Source organism: Felis catus, chromosome D1 (assembly GCF_018350175.1).
Source record: "Felis catus isolate Fca126 chromosome D1, F.catus_Fca126_mat1.0, whole genome shotgun sequence".
Classification (NCBI taxonomy): Eukaryota; Metazoa; Chordata; class Mammalia; order Carnivora; family Felidae; genus Felis; species Felis catus.
The window spans coordinates 61,835,015-61,854,098 of NC_058377.1; the positions used below are offsets into that span (position 1 = coordinate 61,835,015).

Here is a 19,084-nt window from a genome sequence, read left to right on the forward strand (position 1 = left end):
ATGGGATACCCCCCCCCACATCTTCCAGCTATATCAAATCTGAGTTTTGTCATATTCAAGGTGACAACATCAAATAGCAACTCTTCCAACATAACCTCCCTCTCAAAACGAGGTAGGCTGTGGTAGTATGCAGAATAATCACTGAGAAAAAATCTGCCAGGATATGGACTGTGTCTTTCCCATGTCACTAACAAAAACTTTCTGTGAGTCAGCTAGCTCAATTGTTGGTACAGGTTGAGCACCTGGTAAATGTTAGGTGCTATTATAATTATTACTGTTATTTTTTCTGGTTCTGTCCCTGAGGGCCTCAGGTCTCTGGGTACAATGTTCATATTCCTATAAGATCCCTCTAGAGGCTTCCTCACCCACCTCCTGCATTTCAGCCTGGGATCTTCGTGAGCTTATAAGGACACTCAGCCACAGGGCACAGAACAGAAGCCCCAGAGAGCACTGAAGAAACAAGAAAGCACAAAGAGGAGTTTGGACTGTTCAGGGGGTGGTCGGTAAGAAGATGACTTCTCACTGGCCTCTGCAATTTCCCTACAGTTGGCTCTATCATTACATTTCATTTCTTAATATTTGCCTATATATATATATATATATATATATATATATATATATATATATATTGGTTTTTCTTGGTCACATTTGCCAAAGGGTTTCAAATTATGGCGATCCTTTCAAAGAAATAATTTTTGAATTTTTTTGACCTTTTCAATATTTCTAAATAAAAAAATTCCACTTTTATATTCACCATCTTTTTCTCATTTTCCCTAATTTTATTTTGCATTATTTTCTAAAGTCTTGGGTTTAATGATTTTCCAGGGATTCTTAGATTTATAGACACTTTACGGGGAATATAGTTATACTCCATGAATACTAGGTACCCATTAAGTGCTATGTGTGTTTCCTCAAAAGAAAGTTCACAGCTTTCCTTCTCAGAACATTCCCAAAACTAATAACTATTCATTTACTCATGTTATACAAATTCTTTTATTCAAAGAATACAATTCTGCATTCACCCCCTAGAGGGCAGTACAGCTTCCCTTTAGAACACAGGTCTTCAGAAACTGTCCCATCCTTCATAGTAATTCACCCTTCAGGCCACTTTAATTTGGCTACTTCTCCCATCCCTTATCAAAATGTCTTTCCAAAACGTGACTATGGACATTGACATCCCTAAATTGAATAGGTGCTTTCTGAGTATCTGAACAGCACTAAACTGTGGTGACCATACCCTTTACCTTCTTGGCCTCTGTGACTCCCACTTCCTTTGTGTTCCAATACCTTCCTGAGCAGTACTTCCTGTTTTCTTTGCTTTTTCTTTCATATGTACACAATTTGCTAAATTTTACATTTCCTTCTATTGATTTGTCCTCTGCCTTTTCCTCTCTCACCCTAAATTCTTGCCTAGATTGTCACATCAACTTTTAGGTTCTCACCTACCATCAATATGCCAGAGACTCCCAGGACTCCTGGTGGATTTCTCCTCTGTCCTCCTGGGCCTCATATCTATCTGTCCAATTGTCATGTCTCTTGGGTAGCTCCCATAAACCTCAAACTCAACATGCACAAACCAAACCTGTAATCATTACCTTAGAGGTGCCTCCTACTCTACTACCCCAAATAAAATTGTCCCTGTTATCCATATAGTTTCTCAAACAAGACCTCTGGATATGGCCAAACTTCCATCCCTTCACAGTGTTCCCATTCAACTGAAGAGAAGGAGGTCATCTCCAGAATCTTATTTTCTGTGTGTCATGTATTAGATGAACTAAAATAAATCTTTTGATTTGATTACCAGAAGGTTTTTGGAAATATTGCTGACAGAAGATTCAGTGGTAAATGAGTATGTGTAAGTTTCTATGTACCTGTACATATATACAGGTGTTGCTGGTAAGTGTATTACAAGAACAACAAAAAGCATAAAGCTAAATTTTAGTGCATAGTGTTGGCTAAATGTAGGGAATATAAGGTTATTTTAAGTAGAAATTTATGGAAGAATCCATAGTTCTGTTTGCTAGTCCTCTGGCTAGTGAAATGTGAACTGTGAAGTGTTGTGTAGAAGAAGAAAATGCCCTATATATATATATATATATATATATATATATGCACAATGGAATACTATTCAGTGATCAAAAAGAATGAAATCTTGCCATCTGCAACAAGGTGGATGAAACTGGAGTGTATAAGTCAATCAGAGAAAGACAAATATCATATGTAGAATTTAAAAGTAAAACAGATGAACATAAGGGAATGGAAGGAAAAGGAGATAAAAACAGAGTGGGGGTAAACCATAAAAGATTCCACAATATTGAGAACAAACTGAGGGTTGCTGGAGGGGAGGAATACGGGAGGATGGGCTAAATGGGTGATAAGCATTAAGGAGGGCACTTGTTGGGATGAGCACTGGGTGTTATACATAAGAGATGAATCAATGGGTTCTACTCCTGAAACATACTACACTGTATGTCAGCTAACTTGAATTTAAATAAATAAATTTTAAAAACAGGAATTCCAGACACATCTTTAGATGTAAGATTAAAAAAAATTCATTCTATGGTAGTAGCACACTGATTAAATTCTTATTGTGGAATACACAGATTTGGGTTTTGCATTCAAGAAGCATGCATGAAGTGGCTAATACCACACAAGGCTCGTTCTATTTCATCCTCACCGGCATCCCTGGATTTGAGGCCTCCCACATCTGGATCTCCATTCCCTTCTGCTGCCTCTACACCATCTCCATCATGGGTAACACCACCATTCTCACGGTCATCCGCAAGGAACCATCCCTCCACCAGCCCATGTACCTATTTCTCTCCATGCTGGCCATGACCGACCTGGGCCTCACCCTCACCACCCTGCCCACAGTCATGCAGCTCCTCTGGTTCAACGTTCATGAGATCAGCTTTGAAGCGTGTTTTGCACAGTTCTTCTTCCTCCATGGATTCTCCTTCATGGAATCTTCTGTGTTGTTGGCCATGTCCTTTGATCGCTATGTGGCCATCTGCCGCCCCCTGCATTATGCCTCCATCCTCACCGGTGAAGTCATTGGCAAGATCGGCTTAGCCATCATTTGCCGCTGCGTCCTGGCTGTTCTTCCTTCCCTCTTCCTACTCAAGCGCCTGCCCTTCTGCCGCTCCCACCTTCTCTCTCACTCCTATTGCCTCCACCAGGATATGATCCGCCTCGTCTGTGCTGATATCCGGGTCAATAGCTGGTATGGATTTGCTCTTGTTTTGCTCATTATTGTGATGGACCCTTTGCTCATTGTGCTCTCCTACACACTCATCCTGAAGAGTATCTTGGGCACAGCCTCCTGGACTGAGCGGTTCCGGGCCCTCAATAACTGTCTATCCCATGTGCTGGCTGTTCTGGTCCTTTATGTTCCCATGGTTGGAGTATCCATGACTCATCGATTTGCCAAGCATGCCTCTCCGCTGGTCCATGTTATCATGGCCAATATCTACCTGTTGGCACCGCCTGTGATGAACCCCATTATTTACAGTGTCAAGACTAAGCAGATCCGCCAGGGAATCTTCAATGTACTCTTCCAGAGGAAAGTGTACTAATGAGTGGAATTTAGGTTTACTGGAGGAATTTTATTTAATAATAAGGAGTCAAGAGCAGGTACCACTGCCATCAAAAGTGTAAGTACTACAGATGGGTGAAAGAATAAGTATTGTATAAGCTTCTGCTGTAAATAAATAGAAATCATACTTCCTTGACTGGAAGTTAAAAAACCTACGGTTTTTTTCCTAAAGTCTTTTACTCTACATTATACTTCACTAACCATATGACTTTGAGAAAAAGAATATTTAAAAATATAATTTAAGGAGTGCGTAGGTGGCTCAGTCAAACAACTGTCAGACATCAGCTCAGGTCATGATCTCGTGGTTCACAAGTTCAAGCACTATGTCTGGGCTGACAGCTCAGAGCCTAGAGCCTGCTTCAGATTCTGTATCTCCTCTTGATCTGCCCTCTCCCCTGCTGGTTCCCTTTCTTTCCCTCTCTCTCTCTCTCTCTCTCAAAAAAATACAAAATAAAATTAAATTGATTGATTGATTGATTTTCAATACATGAAATTTATTGTCAAATTGGTTTCCATACAACACCCAGTGCTCATCCTAAAAGTTGCCCTCCTCAATACCCATCACCCACCCTCCCCTCCCTCCCACCCCCCATCAACCCTCAGTTTGTTCTCAGTTTTTAAGAGTCTCTTATGCTTTGGCTCTCTCCCACTCTAACCTCTTTTTTTTTTCCTTCCCCTCCCCCATGGGTTTCTGTTAAGTTTCTCAGATTAAATTTAAAAAGAAAAGCCATTGCGAAGATCAGTGGGAAATATCAAAAGCCAAACTGGAGAAGGAACCTTGGTTTTTTGTTTTGTTTTGTTTTGTTTTGTTTTTCCAACTTAAATATTTTTTTTCTAATCACTTAGAAATTTTTTTTTGTATTTAGATATTTTCAATATGAAATTTAATGTCAAATTGGTTTCGATACAACACCCAGTGCTCATCCCAACAGGTGGCCTCCTCAATACCCATCACCCACCCTCCCTTCCCTCCCACCCCCCATCAACCCTCTGATTGTTCTCAGTTTTTAAGAGTCTTTTATGGCTTGGCTCCCTCCCTCTCTAACTTTTTTTTTTCCTTCCCCTCCCCCATGGTCTTCTGTTGAGTTTCAGTGCACTCTGCCCTGAAAGTCAGTTCAGGGGTTTAAGAAACTGTTGAACTGACTTTTGATGCAGAGTGCACTGAAACTCAATGGTGGAATCACGATTCAGAGAGACAGAAACTACTGCTCCGAGAAGATAATAGATGCAGGTAGGACAAACAACAAACATCTCTGCAGATAAGCATAACAATAGTTTGAATGTTAAGAGTGTGAATGCATAGAAACAACAGAGATTTGTTCATAACTAGATGTTTTCATCTTAGCTGGCTCAAACCTTGCTCCTACTGGGTTGGGTACCTTTGATTTATCATCATGACTTGCTAATAAATGAGCTGAGAAAGTTTAACTCTTTGGAATCGCAGGTTCTTCATTTGTAAAGTGTGCATAATTATACCTCCATAAACTCATTTTAAGGAATATTAAATAGAAAACACTTGTAAACTGCCTGAAGTTTGCAAGAATACCTTCGATAAAGGAACATGAAGGAGTTTTCTCAGTAAAACTGTAAACAGTATCAGTAAAGGGTAAGGAACCAGGGCTGTGATAAGGAGATCTCAATGAAAATAAAGAAACACTACATTTTGTGTGCTGATTCTTCTTAACGTACATTATTCTATGCTATTTTCAACTATTAACCACATGTGTGTATACACAGAAGGGGTGTGGCCATGTCACTACCTCTCCTGGTAGATCTGAGGTATGTCCTGTGCTTTAAATCCCTCCTCTCACCTCTCAGACACTCAGCATAATTGTGACACATTGTCCTCAGTACCAGAAACAATTGAAGAATAGAGAGAATTCAGTCTCAAAACTGCATATAGATTTATAATCTTTTAGGAAAACCTTAACCTCTTAAGACTCTGTAATAAGTTCTTAAACATGTATCCTACTAACTATTAGGTATGCCTCAACTACTGTTCTTACGTTCGGTGGATTGTCATCAGTAGCATGGGGCCTAGTTTTTGCACCATATTTAAGCAGGATACCAGTGAGTTGAATCTGGTTTTAGAGTACAACTCACTTCTGATGTGGCCCACATCAGTTGTCAAAAGGCTACACTCTCGGGGCGCCTGGGTGGCGCAGTCAGTTAAGCGTCCGACTTCAGCCAGGTCACGATCTCACGGTCCGTGAGTTCGAGCCCCGCGTCAGGCTCTGGGCTGATGGCTCAGAGCCTGGAGCCTGTTTCCGATTCTGGGTCTCCCTCTCTCTCTGCCCCTCCCCCATTCATGCTCTGTCTCTCTCTGTCCCCCCCAAAAAAAAATTAAAAAAATAAAAAATAAAAACGTTGAAAAGGCTACACTCTCATCTTTTCTCAAGTTGTGGGATCACAATCAGTAACTCCCCCTGACTTACCTTTAAGACTAGCTTATTAGAAAAGATGTCTTTGCCTTAAAATGTCATTTACTTTTATTTGGGAATCAAAGAACAACTACAGTAGAATAATAACAATCATCTGCTGCTGAGGACAACCTGCTTTGGTACCTGCAGAAGAGCATTCAAAACATACATGACACGTTTCCTATGGCTCTAACTTTCCTTTATCCAAAAGGAGATAATCATAACAGGCTTAGACAAACAACAACAACAAAAAAAACGCTCAACACAAAATCTGTCTTTGTTGCTCCTCATTACTTCAGCACTGCTCTTGGTGCTATTATCATTGTTATGGTTATTAATGGAGTGGGAAAGCAACCATGGATAACTGGATCATTCAAGTCATGGAATTAAATCATGACACCAGCCCCAGGAGAAAGAAACATTATATAAATGTAAAAGTTAGGTTTTTTAGGCTCAAAGTAGTAAGTGAAATGCCCGTCGTCACACAATTGTCAAGGGGCACAATTTTCAGGAATCTCTCTGAACCCCTTGTTTCCTCCCTTTTCTCTTATTTTTCTCCAGCCATTTTAGGGCATCAATTACCTCTAATGTACATAAAACTTCAAATCTATATCCACCAGTTAAAATTCTCTTGTTCCCCAGGATCTTTAGAGATGACCGAATTGTCATCTCTATCAGGATGGCTTAGCATCACCTCAAACTCAGTATGTCTAAAACTATACTAATTACCTACCACTCTCTGTACTAGTGAGAGCACACCACCACCACCCTGGACACACACACACACACACACACACACACACACACTGCACACATTTGCATTCAGGCAGCATTCCATAACTCTGTGCCAACTTCCCGCAAGCTCTTAGCACAGAACTACACAAGTAAGCAAATTGCTATTTAAATCACATTATAACTCAAATTTTAAAGTATCATCTTTGGAAAACAAATGTGGTCACATAATATTTATTATTTTATTGATCATGATACATACAGGACTTATATGCCTATTATACACACACACACACACACACACACACACATTTGGTCCCTTTTGTTTTTTTACCATTACCTCTAAGGCTTAATAACATATTTTTAGCATAAAATTGTAGTTTCATTTTTTTACATTTATTTTTTATTTTGAGAGAGAGAGACAGACAGAGACAGACGGAGAGAGCACAAAGAGGGGAGGGACAAAGAGAGAAGGGGAGACAAAATCCCTTGCAGGCTCCATGCTGTCTGTGCAGAACCCTGATGTCGGGTTCATTTCTGGGAACCATGAGATCATGACCTGAGTAGAAATCTAGAGTTGGAAGCCTAACGGATTGAGCTACCCAGGCATCCCAAATTGTTATTCTCATTTAAAATGATTTCCTTATTATTCTGTCCAGATTTCCTTACCGTTCTGTCCAGAAGTGAATTATATGACTTAAAGCATGATATTTATTTATTTATTTATTTATTTATTTATTTATTTATTTATTTTACAGCATGCGTGCACAGCATGCATGATCCATATGGGGGCAGAGAAATAGGGAGAGAGAGAGAGAATCCAAGCAGGCTCCATACTGTCAGTGCAGAGCCCCATGCCAGGATGGATCTGTGGAACCACCAAACACAAGATCCTGTGACATGAGCCAAGATCAAAACTCAGAGGCTCAACCGACTGAGCCACCCAGTTGCCCCAGTTGCCCCTGAACAGTTGCCCCAGTCACCCCTGAGGTGGCGATTGTAGTCATATTGTGTTCCAGAACCTGTACATGTTTCATTTCCATCAGGAAAACACGAAAATTTCTGCATGGTTATGCCCTTATCTGCACAACATGTTGTTATAAAAAGAGCTCTGACTATTTTGAAAGATTTAAACACTGATTCTATGATCTCACTCTCCGTTACTGGACTCCTGGGGAGACGACGTGATATGTCCTGTCTTGTAAAGCTTATTGTAATATGCTTGTTGGTAGCCATGTTTCTCCTTTTGTTGTGAACTTTGTCATACATAGTCCTTCCTGGTAACCTATTGTGGTATTAGTATTGATAAATATTAAATCTTTTCATTTTTCTGTATAATATCAATTCCTTCTATGGTAGGGTTTTTAAACATGTTTTTAGAAGTTTTTAAATTTCATTATTTTCTGTTTTAAAGACTTAATTTTTTGTGCTCACATCCACTCATCTTTTCCTTTGTCATTTTTGACTACTACACCAGAGGATAGAGTCCTCTGCAATGAGCTATGTAAATGCTTACATGGTTTTCTCTATTTTTCTTGTTACTGATTGACTTTGATAACTTAATCTATTTGAAATTTAGTTTCATGTGATAGTGAAGTGAGTCACCAAATGACCAAGAAGTGACTATCTTGTTTCCTATTTCAGTTTGAAATGGCTTTCACCATTCACTTATTTTATAAACATAATAGAAAAACTTATCTGTATTTCCAGACATTCACTGCCAGGTGAATGCTCCTTGAAAGTGGTGGACAAAATTCCTTTGACCGGCAACTCTCTGGCCCCTGCCAAAATCTCTGCCCCAGCCTCTAATGCTGATAGGAAGAAGCTTCTCATGCATGTAGTTTCCAATCTAATTCAACAAGCCATAAGAACAATACTTCAGTGTGGTGTCTTCACCTGGGGCTCTATGAGGGGACCATGGGCACAGAGACCCTCTTGGACAAAGCTGACTTCTTGGCATCCCAGTGGAACCCCTGGTCTCAAGATGCCTCTTCGTGTACTCCTGAGGGGACCTGCCACACATGCTTACATTCCAGCCTAGAGATTTGCAGGACCTTATAACAGAGCTACTCTGTGAGACAGAGAAAGCAGAAGCTGCAGATAGTGATGTGGGCACCACCACACAGGAGAAATCACAAGTAACACTCTCTCGGTGCTCAGGGAAAAAAGGAGGGGTGATGGCTATTGCTAGGGGTGGAAAAGAACTATTGTAGGTAATTGCCTTAGAGGAGTGCCTGCCATAGACTGTGGCTGTCCTCATCTGGGCTCTCCCCTCTCTCCTCTCCTGTGCACGCTGCTCTTGGCTTCCAGGTATATTTGGATACTGCATCAAGAAAAGCCTAGTTACAGACATCAAGTAATGAGAAAAAGAAGGCAGGTGAGAAATGAAGGCTGATCAAGAAGAATAACGATCTTAGTATATGATAAAGTAAATGACAGAGAAAGACTTGGTGATACCTTTAGAACAGGTGAAACAGGTGAGGATACTGTTAGAATAGTCAAAGGCAAAATCGAAAGGAAACACCGGATAATAAAGAGAAGGACCTAATTTTAGCCATGACATTTGTGTGTACGAGTTCATTTTCAGTCGCTGTGAGAACAGTACTGATGATATGACTGGATGACAGGCAGATTCTAGGGCACTGAGAACTCAAAGGGACTGGGGAAAACAGAATCGGTAGAAAATAAATGAGGAGGTAGTGCATGATTTCATTTGTGTTGCGTTATTGAGGGAATCTGAGTGGTGTGGAAGCAAACTATCCAGAGACAGGTTGAGGAACAGTAACAGTGGAGCTCTTGAATCTGTCCTTACCTAACACTCAACAACTGTGAACCTTTGTTTGAATAGAGTTTAGATCAAATGAGGTAAAGACAAAGATTATTTCTCATATTTCTGATTCTCTTTGAGCAAAGCAACACGAAGCTACCTTCATCAGTCATGTCCAAGGTGACTAACAGCACCCAAGCACCCTTCTACTTCATCCTCACCGGCATCCCTGGATTTGAGGCCTCCCACATCTGGATCTCCATTCCCTTCTGCTGCCTCTACACCATCTCCATCATGGGTAACACCACCATTCTCACGGTCATCCGCAAGGAACCATCCCTCCACCAGCCCATGTACCTATTTCTCTCCATGCTGGCCCTGACCGACCTGGGCCTCACCCTCACCACCCTGCCCACAGTCATGCAGCTCCTCTGGTTCAACATTCATGAGATCAGCTTTGAAGCGTGTTTTGCACAGTTATTTTTCATTCATACATTCTCCTTTATGGAATCTTCTGTGTTGTTGGCCATGTCCTTTGATCGCTATGTGGCCATCTGCCGCCCCCTGCATTATACCTCCATCCTCACCGGTGAAGTCATTGGCAAGATCGGCTTAGCCATCATTTGCCGCTGCGTCCTGGCTGTTCTTCCTTCCCTCTTCCTACTCAAGCGCCTGCCCTTCTGCCGCTCCCACCTTCTCTCTCACTCCTATTGCCTCCACCAGGATATGATCCGCCTCGTCTGTGCTGATATCCGGGTCAATAGCTGGTATGGATTTGCTCTTGTTTTGCTCATTATTGTGATGGACCCTTTGCTCATTGTGCTCTCCTACACACTCATCCTGAAGAATATCTTGGGCACAGCCTCCTGGACTGAGCGGTTCCGGGCCCTCAATAACTGTCTATCCCATGTGCTGGCTGTTCTGGTCCTTTATGTTCCCATGGTTGGAGTATCCATGACTCATCGATTTGCCAAGCATGCCTCTCCGCTGGTCCACGTTATCATGGCCAATATCTACCTGTTGGCACCGCCTGTGATGAACCCCATCATTTACAGTGTCAAGACTAAGCAGATCCGTCAGGGAATTATCTGCCTCCTTTCCCAAAGAGATATGTGCTTAAGATGAAATAACGAATTTGTTAAATTACTCAGGAATTAGAGTCACAGGCTTATGGGGAGGGTATGGTCAGAATGAGAAATGATGACTTTACAGCAATATGCCATCCTGTGTTAAGGCCATATGACATTGTCTTGTCTTTTTGCAAATTTTTGTTTTGGAGAACCTAGCAGCACATATCCTACCTAAAAGATGTAGATCTGAATTGATAAGATTCTAGCACATTTACTTGCCAGTGGAGTGAGCTTCATTAATTGAGTTAAGATGTAAATTTCATCCTCCTTTCTGGATATACTTCTCTCCCATGGGCTTGGTTACTTACATTTGAAGGAATCCCTTCTCTGTTGCCTCCGCCACCCATTGCTAAAGCAGCTCCACTCAGGCATCCAGGTAAATTCTAGCTCCCCTGCCCTGGCTCACCCTACTTCATAGACACGCCCCAACTTTCTCCCGAAAAAGTAAAAAATAAAAAAGTGGTAAATCTTCCTGGGAGGATGGATGCAAATCAAGATGCTCAGCTATTCAGATTTATTTAATCAACATGATTTCAGCAGGTCAAATGAACACATGCAGAAGCTTGGGGTGGAATAGTTAGGTCTCCCACAGTTAGAATAACACTCTCACCTTGTGACAGGTCCTTTAATATTTAGAATTAAAACTTCAAGTAAGTCTACAGATAGTATTTGGGGGAGTAGGAACTCATTTTTCTGACCAGAGAAGACTGTGTTTTTTAAAATTTAATGCCCTTAACGTGGCTCAAACTGTCAGGGGAAAGTTCCCTTTGGCGAATCCTGTACTGGAAAAGGTTTGAAGAGAAAGAATATGGCCTACTTGATCATTATTTTGTGGAAACCAGGTTGGCTCTCTCAGAAATATCAGCTATCACTGTGGTCACAGAAAGGCAGCTATAACTGTGGTCACAGCTTCTGATTACTGAACCCATAGTGCAGGTGGCCAGTATGAGGACTGTCTTAGATTTGAATCACCATAGGCAGGGCTTCAATAGGAGTGTAGTGGGGCGGGGGGTGGGGTAGGATTAGGAAGCAAAAGGCAGAGAGCAAGTGCGGAAAGGATGTCTTTCTCCACCGATATCCTTCCCCCCCACTTATTTTCCCACTTTCTTTACCAGAACCTAGAAGTTAGCATGTTTCTCCAGAGGAACAAAGATCAGCTGGCATAGGGAAATAAATTGTAAAATGGGTGCCATGTGCAATCTCAGAACAGGGGAAATTAGGACCAGGAAATCCAAATGTTAAAAAAAAAGTCAAAGAAATTGGTAGGAATATGGATCAAAGAAGACTTTTCTTTCAGTGGACAGTTACAGGCTTGAGAATTTCCCAAAACATCATGAGGGGAGAAAGAGTCTTGGGATTATGTCTGGTTTTGAAGAGGATCACATGACACCTTTAATAATATCTCTTTTTTTCATTAATAATTGTGTGACATTTTGCCCATCTTATGAAACTCTCTGAATTCATTTTTTGGATTTCTAAAACTGGGCTAATAATATCCAGCTCACAAGGCTGAGAATTTCCAATGAAACGTGGTATGTAGAAGACATGGGCTTGTATCACCAAGGTGCTAGGTTTATAGGAATTGTTTTCTCCATCTCCCTTCCAAAAAGTTACATTCTGGATTGTGAATGGGAACATCTATGGAAGCATCTGTGTTCTCAACTCCATGAGAATAAGAATCAGGGGGGTTAAATGGTAATTGTCCACATGCACAGATGCTACCATTTCCCTCTCAAGACTTTCCCGGGTGGGAGGGTGGGTTTTTGAGGTGGAGGTGACAGAACAAAATTCAATTCAGGACAGTGAGATCTATCAGTGTCATAGGCTGAATTGCTGAATTGTGTCCCCTGAAAATTCATATTTAGAAATCCTAAGTCCCCGTATCTTAGCATGTGACTGTAAAGATAGGGTCTTCAAAGAGGAAATTAAATTAAAATGAGATTAAGATGGGTTTTAGTGCAATATGGCTGGTGTCCTGCAAAGAAGAGGCAAGTAAGACACACATCAGCACAAGCATGGTGGGAAGGCGATGGGATGACAGAGGGAGAAGATTGCCATCTACAAGCCAGGGGAGACAGGCCTCAAAGGAAACCAGTATGGTGAGAAATTGTGCAAGGCCTCCAGAGTCGTGAGAAAGTAAGTTTCTGTTGTTTCAGCCACCAAGTCTGTGGCACTTTGTTACAGTTGCCCTAATCGACTATTCCAACCTGTGGTCTGTATTTCTAGAACTATAAAATTAAGGTCAACTGTAGAAGACAGTAGAGGTATTTCGGTTATAAAGAGACATGCGTTTGGAAACACAAAGAGAAATTCTTGGGCAAAATAAGTGTTTCCATGACCAGTGAATGGTCTGGCTGACTGTCTGGGTTATAAAATGTAGACTAAGTAATGGAAGACAAGGCATGCTTTGACTCCCAGCCAGGCTTATGTTGCTTGTGTCTCTGCATGATGTCTTTGCAGTGGCTGTTGAGAATTATCTCTGCCTTTTAAGTAATCTCTTAATGAGAGCTCTCTATCAACTGAATTTTATGGCCACCAATGTCCAGAACCTCAGACAACAGCCAATATTGAACTGGAACCAAAAAAAGATTAAATGAAGAATTCTGCTCCTATTCTTTGTTCAGGCTTTCTGTTTCCTGTCCCCAGACAAAACTGTTATTTGTGTATGTGTGCATATATGTATGTGTATGGTCTTCATGACTTAAGAAATCACATGATATGTTTAAGAATTCAAAATAGATTTGCTTTCTGAAAAGTTTTTTTGGCTAATGTTACATGTTTCTGCATAAGTTACTCACTGCCTAGGATCTAAATGACTATACGAGTCCCATTGGGATACAGAAGTGTGTATTTCATAAAATTCAGAAGATGGTATTCTTGACCCTTTTCGTATATAAATTTCATATAAATGAAATTATCCAGAGTAGTCTTTTGTACCTGGCTGCTTTTGCTCCCCATGTTTTTGAGGTTCATTCATGTCTCTCTGTGTAGGATAGTTTGTTCCCTTTTATTGCTGAGTGATATTTCATCATATGGATATCCACAATTTTGCATATCCATTCACCTGCTGGTGGGCATTTGGCTTGTTTCATGTTAGGGCTATTCCGAAAAAGCAATGCTGTGTACTTTTTATGTGAATACATGCTTTTACTTCTCCTGTGTAAATATCTAGCTGTGCCTGCCATGTCGTTTGCCAAAGCACTCACGCTATTTTATATTTCCGCCAGCAATACGTCACATCTTTGCTAACACTTAACACTGTCAGTCACTTAAATGTTAGTCATGCAAGGTTGTTAAGTACTATCTCACTGTGGTTTTAACTGCATTGTATTTTATCATATTGTAAAATGTCTTCCTATACCCTGTATACAAGTCCTTTATGAGATATACGTACTGTAAATATCATCCCCCTGTCATTGGTTTGCTTTTTCATTTTCTTAATAACGTGTTTTGAAGAGCAGAGTTTCCAAAGTTCGGATGAACTGTATGCCTGTTAAACCTAATACAAAATTTGGGCTTGTATTTTGCATATGCTTTTAAAAATAAAACTTTTTATTTCAAGATAATTGTAGGTGTGTATGCAGTTGTAAGAAATAACCAGTCACCTTGACTTTACAGAAGCTGTCATTGGTGGACATGTAATCTAGTAATTCATGGCAAAAAGGTGACCACAATGGGATGAGCCGGATGAAGTCCAGAAGAATAGTTTATGGTGAGGAAAACGTTTGCATTGTAATTGGAGGCCTGGAAGTAAGAGAAACTGAAAACATGAGACCACTTACTGATCAACCAACCCAGCCCTGTCAATCCACTCTACACAAAGACCTGTGTCCCTTAGGAAGTGTGAAAATGGTCCTTCTCGTTTGACTAAAGGTTTCTGGGAAACCCTAGAGAGCCATAGGCAGATAAAGTGGGACCAATGAGCCCCATGCTGACAGGGCTGAAAGAGGTGGAAGGTCAAGGAATAGACCCATCATGGGGTGTCTGGGCTCAGTCGGTCAGACTCTTGACTTCGGCACAGGTCATGATCTCGGGGTTCGTGAGAGTGAGCCCGACATCAGGCTCTGCACTGATGCATAGAGCCCACTTGGGATTCTCCCTATCTTGCCCTCTCTCTCTGCCCCTCCCCCACTCACATGGACACACATTCTCTCTCTCTCAAAATAAACAAACATTTATATATATTCCCATCACATGGGAAACAAAATAAACAAACATTTATATATATTCCCATCACATGGCATGCTGAGGTTACTGAAGGCTAAGGGGAAGGGAGGAAAGAAAAACAGGAATAACCAGGTACAGTACCCCAGACCTACTAAGCCCTAAAGATAGGGTCTGAGATTCTACTAGAGAGAATTTGGGTCTTTTGCTAAGAGTCTTAGGATCTAAAACCTGGGCATTATGAGATTGTCCCTATTTTACTTTATGCCTAAAATGAGGGAATTTAATCAACTGTTCCTCAATCTCAGAGTCTCCTAGTACATAAATTTTTAGGGTGGAGGCCCTTAGATGGTGGTACAGAGAGTCTGATTCCTTCCATGACAGGAAGGAAACTACTTTATAAGCTCCCATACAATGTATTGTTTAAACAAGGACATTTTGGGGGAGGGAAAGGGAGTGCTACTGATAATGATGCTCAGGAAAGTAAGTGTAAACCATGATTATCTGGGGCAAACCAGAAAATATGCTCACCTTACTCAAAAGCATGTTCCTAGGATGATCTCTCTTGCTTGGGGTATATTCTTAATCCTTGCCTAACTTATCAAAAGCAGCAATTTGTTTCACCTCAATTCAAACATGATTAGGTCTCAAGTCTTTACTGTTATCTTGCTAGTTATCAGGCTTTTTGCTGGGACTTTTGAGGGGAAATGGAAAAATGAAATTCACTATCTCTGCCTTCACACTGATTACATCTGACGTGCATGTACACACATGCAGAGACCCACACATGTTGACAAGTTGTGAAATAAAAAGGACTAGGGAGAACACCTGTGATCCAAGGTCAAGCCTGTGACAATGCTTAGAATCCCTCATTCCTATTCCTCCACTAAATTTCTGCTGTACAGCCCGGCCCACAGCAGAAACACCATCAGTTTATAGATGGACCCAAAGTCTCTGCCCTATTGGAGGGATTCAGAGCAATTTCCTCTTGCAGGAGAACAAGGTGAAAATCCCCTGTCGGATTGGCTTGGTCTTGACACTGTAGATGATGGGGTTGAGCACAAGAGGCACAAAGAGGTAGACGCTAGACATGAGTGTGTGGACCAGGGGTGAGGCATGCTTGGCAGCACGATGCATCACAGACACACCAATCATGGGCACATAGTACATGAGCACTGCGCAGATATGTGACACACACGTGTTGAGGGCCTGCCGCCGTCCCTCCCCAGAAGCAATGCCCAGCACTGTGTAAAGAATCAGCACATAAGAGACAATGATAAGCAGTGAGTCCAGCCCAAAAGTGGCCAGGACGATGGCCAAACCCAGGATGCTACTGAGCTTCGTATCACCACAAGGCAGCTGGATCAGGTCTGAGTGGAGGCAGTAGGAATGGGAGAGTACATTGGTGTGGCAATAGGGCAGTTGTTTCAAAAGGACTGGAAGTGGGGCCATGAGCATCACACTCTTCAGTGTGATGCCCAGACCCATGCAAATGATACGTGGCAGGGTTAGGATGGCTGTATATCGCAGTGGACTGTAGATGGCTACAAAGCGGTCATAACTCATGGCCAACAGGACCCCTGATTCCATGCAGGAGAAAGTGTGGATGAAGAACATCTGAGCCAGGCAGCCATCCAGGTCAATCTGGCGGGCATCAAACCAAAGAATACCCATGACAGTGGGCAGTGTAGACACAGAAACACCCACCTCTGTCACAGCCAACATGGAGAGAAACAAGTACATGGGCTCGTGAAGGGCAGGGTCTGCCTGCACTGCTGCCATGATTAGGTTGTTACCCACAATGGCCACAATATACACAGTGAAGAAAGGAATGGAAAGCCAGCCATGTTGGGCCTCCAATCCTGGGATGCCAGTCAGGAAGACGGATAGGTCAAGACTTCCATTGCTTTCAGCTCCCATGTCACCAACAGCAGAGATAAGCCTTCACCTACATTTGAAAAAAAAAATGAAATTAACTTCCTCCTGAAGGTCTTCTGCCTTCACAGTCCACTGCAAAGGCTGAAGGAAGGATATGGAAGGAAGTGGGGGAAATTGGAAACATCTACATCATTCCGGGTAAAAACATAACAGACATTCCTCTCACCTCCTATTCCCCTGACCTCTAGAATCCTTAAATTTTACATGTAAAAGAGATATTTGAGGCTGGCTGATCTTATGAGAGACAGCATAGCTTAAAAATTAAGAGCAAAATACTAGAATAAATCAAGCCTGTCAAAATCCATACTCAGCCAGTTACTAGATGTGTGATATGGACAGCTTATTTATATTCTGATCTAAATGGTTTTTTTTTTACTTGTTTGGTTTTTGTTTTTTACTTGTCAAGTGGAGATATTAATAATACTTTTATTTGTGTATAAGAAATAAATGGGAAAATTAAGATCATATGTTCAGTGTTTTAGAGCTCTATATGTGGATTCTATCACACCTCAGTTGGAAGCCCAGTTAAAGCTCAGCTTACTCTCAAGTGTGACCTTGAACAGGTAACTTAACCTTCCCAAGTTTCAGTGTGTCCATTTGTAAATTAGGGATAAAAATATATTTGCCTCATGTGGTTGTTGGTGAACACAATATTGTATGGCATATAAAACGCTGAATAAATATAAACTCTTTTACTCTTAGGGAGACAATAAGACCCAGAGAGGAAGATTAAGTCGTATACCAAAAGCCTGAATCAGTATCCACAGAACGTAAGTTATGGCTTAGATGTGCAGGGTCTCCTGGTGGTGATGTTTCCATTTCCCTATGGAGATGAGAGAGAGTAAACCTCAGGATCTAGGATGGAGTCATTAGAAAGAATTGCATTTCAGCTCTGCCAGTGTAGATCTGAGAAAACAAGGACACCAAGGATAACGGAGGACAGTGCTAACCACTCTGCTCAGGGAAAAAAACGTTTTGAATGAAAATGAGACAGGGGTTTTACAAAACTGATAAAGGGAGAAATACGAATAAAAGTGGAAAATGATATGGACATCCCAACGGAGAATTCTACGAATACACAAATGACTTCTAAATTTAAAAACAAGAGTTCAGAGTGAGAAGATGTATTGGCTTCAAAATAGCAGATCTGATCTGGAATCCATGGAGAGATCAAAGATACAGAGATAAAGGACTCCATTAGTTGCAAGAGATCAGGAAGAATTAGTTAAACCCCAATCAGAAGGTGAAAATAAGGTGCCTGGGTGGCTCAGTCAGTTAAGTGTCCAACTCTTGATGTCAACTCAGGTCACAATCTCATGACTGGTCGTACAATAGAGCCCTGAGTCAGGCTCCATGCTAGGTGTGGATCCTGCTTAAGATTCCTTCCCGGGGCACCTAGGTGGCTCAGTCAGTTAAGCGTCAGACTTCAGCTCAGGTCATGATCTCAGTTTGTGAGTTCAAGCCCTGCATCAGGCTCTGTGTCAGCACAGAGCCTGGAGCTAGCTTCTGATTCTGTCTCTGTCTCTCTCTCTTTCTGCCCCTCCACTGCTCACACTCTGTCTCTCTCTCCACAATAAAATAAACATTTAAAACAATCAAAAAAATTATTCATTTTCTCTCTCTCTCTCTCTCTCTCTCTCTCTCTCTCTCTCCCTCTCTGCTCTTCCCCCTCTCACACTCCCAATAAAAAAAGTTTTACAAAAAAAGGTAAAAATAATATGTGATATGATATAAGGTACCAGGTGCACCACAATTAAAATAACAACTGAGGTAACATAACTTAAATTTGTAAAACAAATTTTTTTTAATTTTCTTTAAATGTTTACTTATTTTTGAGAGAGGGAGAGAGAGAGAGACAGTTCAAGCAGGGAGGCAGCAGAGAGAGAGGGAGACACAGAATCTGAACAGAAGAATTCTGAACACAGAATCCAGCCTCCGAGCTGTTAACACAGAGCCCGAGGTGGGAATCGAACTCCTGAACCTTGAGATCATGACCTGAGCTGAAGTCAAACACTTAACCCACTGAGACACCCAGGCGCCCCTGTAAAACAAATTTTAAAAGATGAAGTAGGAAGGTGCAATCACAACTGGTATACAAGCTGAATTCTCCCCAGTGATCAGTTCACTTCTTCACGCAAGCAACACGGATGTGTGATTCACAGATTCTTGACCAATTCTTTACCCTGTGGTTACCTCCTGGATGTGACATGGTCCATAATTATCTAATGAGTTTAATGGGAATGCTCCACTGGAATGGACAGACAGTCAGGACAATATGCAGCTAAGAGAATGCAAGAAGCTATGACCATGGAGAGACACAAGGTGACAGTGAGAAGGG

At 41.4% G+C, this 19,084-nt stretch overlaps 3 protein-coding genes across 3 annotated transcripts; 2 read left to right on the forward strand and 1 right to left on the reverse strand.

The window, feature by feature from the left end:
- Nucleotides 1-2,577: 2,577 nt before the first annotated feature.
- LOC101099654 (olfactory receptor 51Q1) lies at nt 2,578-3,575 on the forward strand. The gene has a single exon (XM_006937035.5). It carries the CDS (start codon nt 2,628-2,630, stop codon nt 3,573-3,575), a length of 948 nt encoding a protein of 315 aa, XP_006937097.3. The 5' UTR covers nt 2,578-2,627.
- Nucleotides 3,576-9,682: 6,107 nt separating this feature from the next.
- Nucleotides 9,683-10,639, forward strand: LOC101099902 (olfactory receptor 51Q1-like). The gene has a single exon (XM_003992887.5). The coding sequence runs from the start codon at nt 9,686-9,688 to the stop codon at nt 10,637-10,639; it is 954 nt and encodes a 317-aa protein (XP_003992936.2). The 5' UTR covers nt 9,683-9,685.
- Nucleotides 10,640-14,806: 4,167 nt separating this feature from the next.
- Nucleotides 14,807-17,024, reverse strand: LOC101100152 (olfactory receptor 51I2-like). The gene has a single exon (XM_003992888.2). The coding sequence runs from the start codon at nt 16,726-16,728 to the stop codon at nt 15,781-15,783; it is 948 nt and encodes a 315-aa protein (XP_003992937.2). The 5' UTR covers nt 16,729-17,024; the 3' UTR covers nt 14,807-15,780.
- Nucleotides 17,025-19,084: the final 2,060 nt, after the last annotated feature.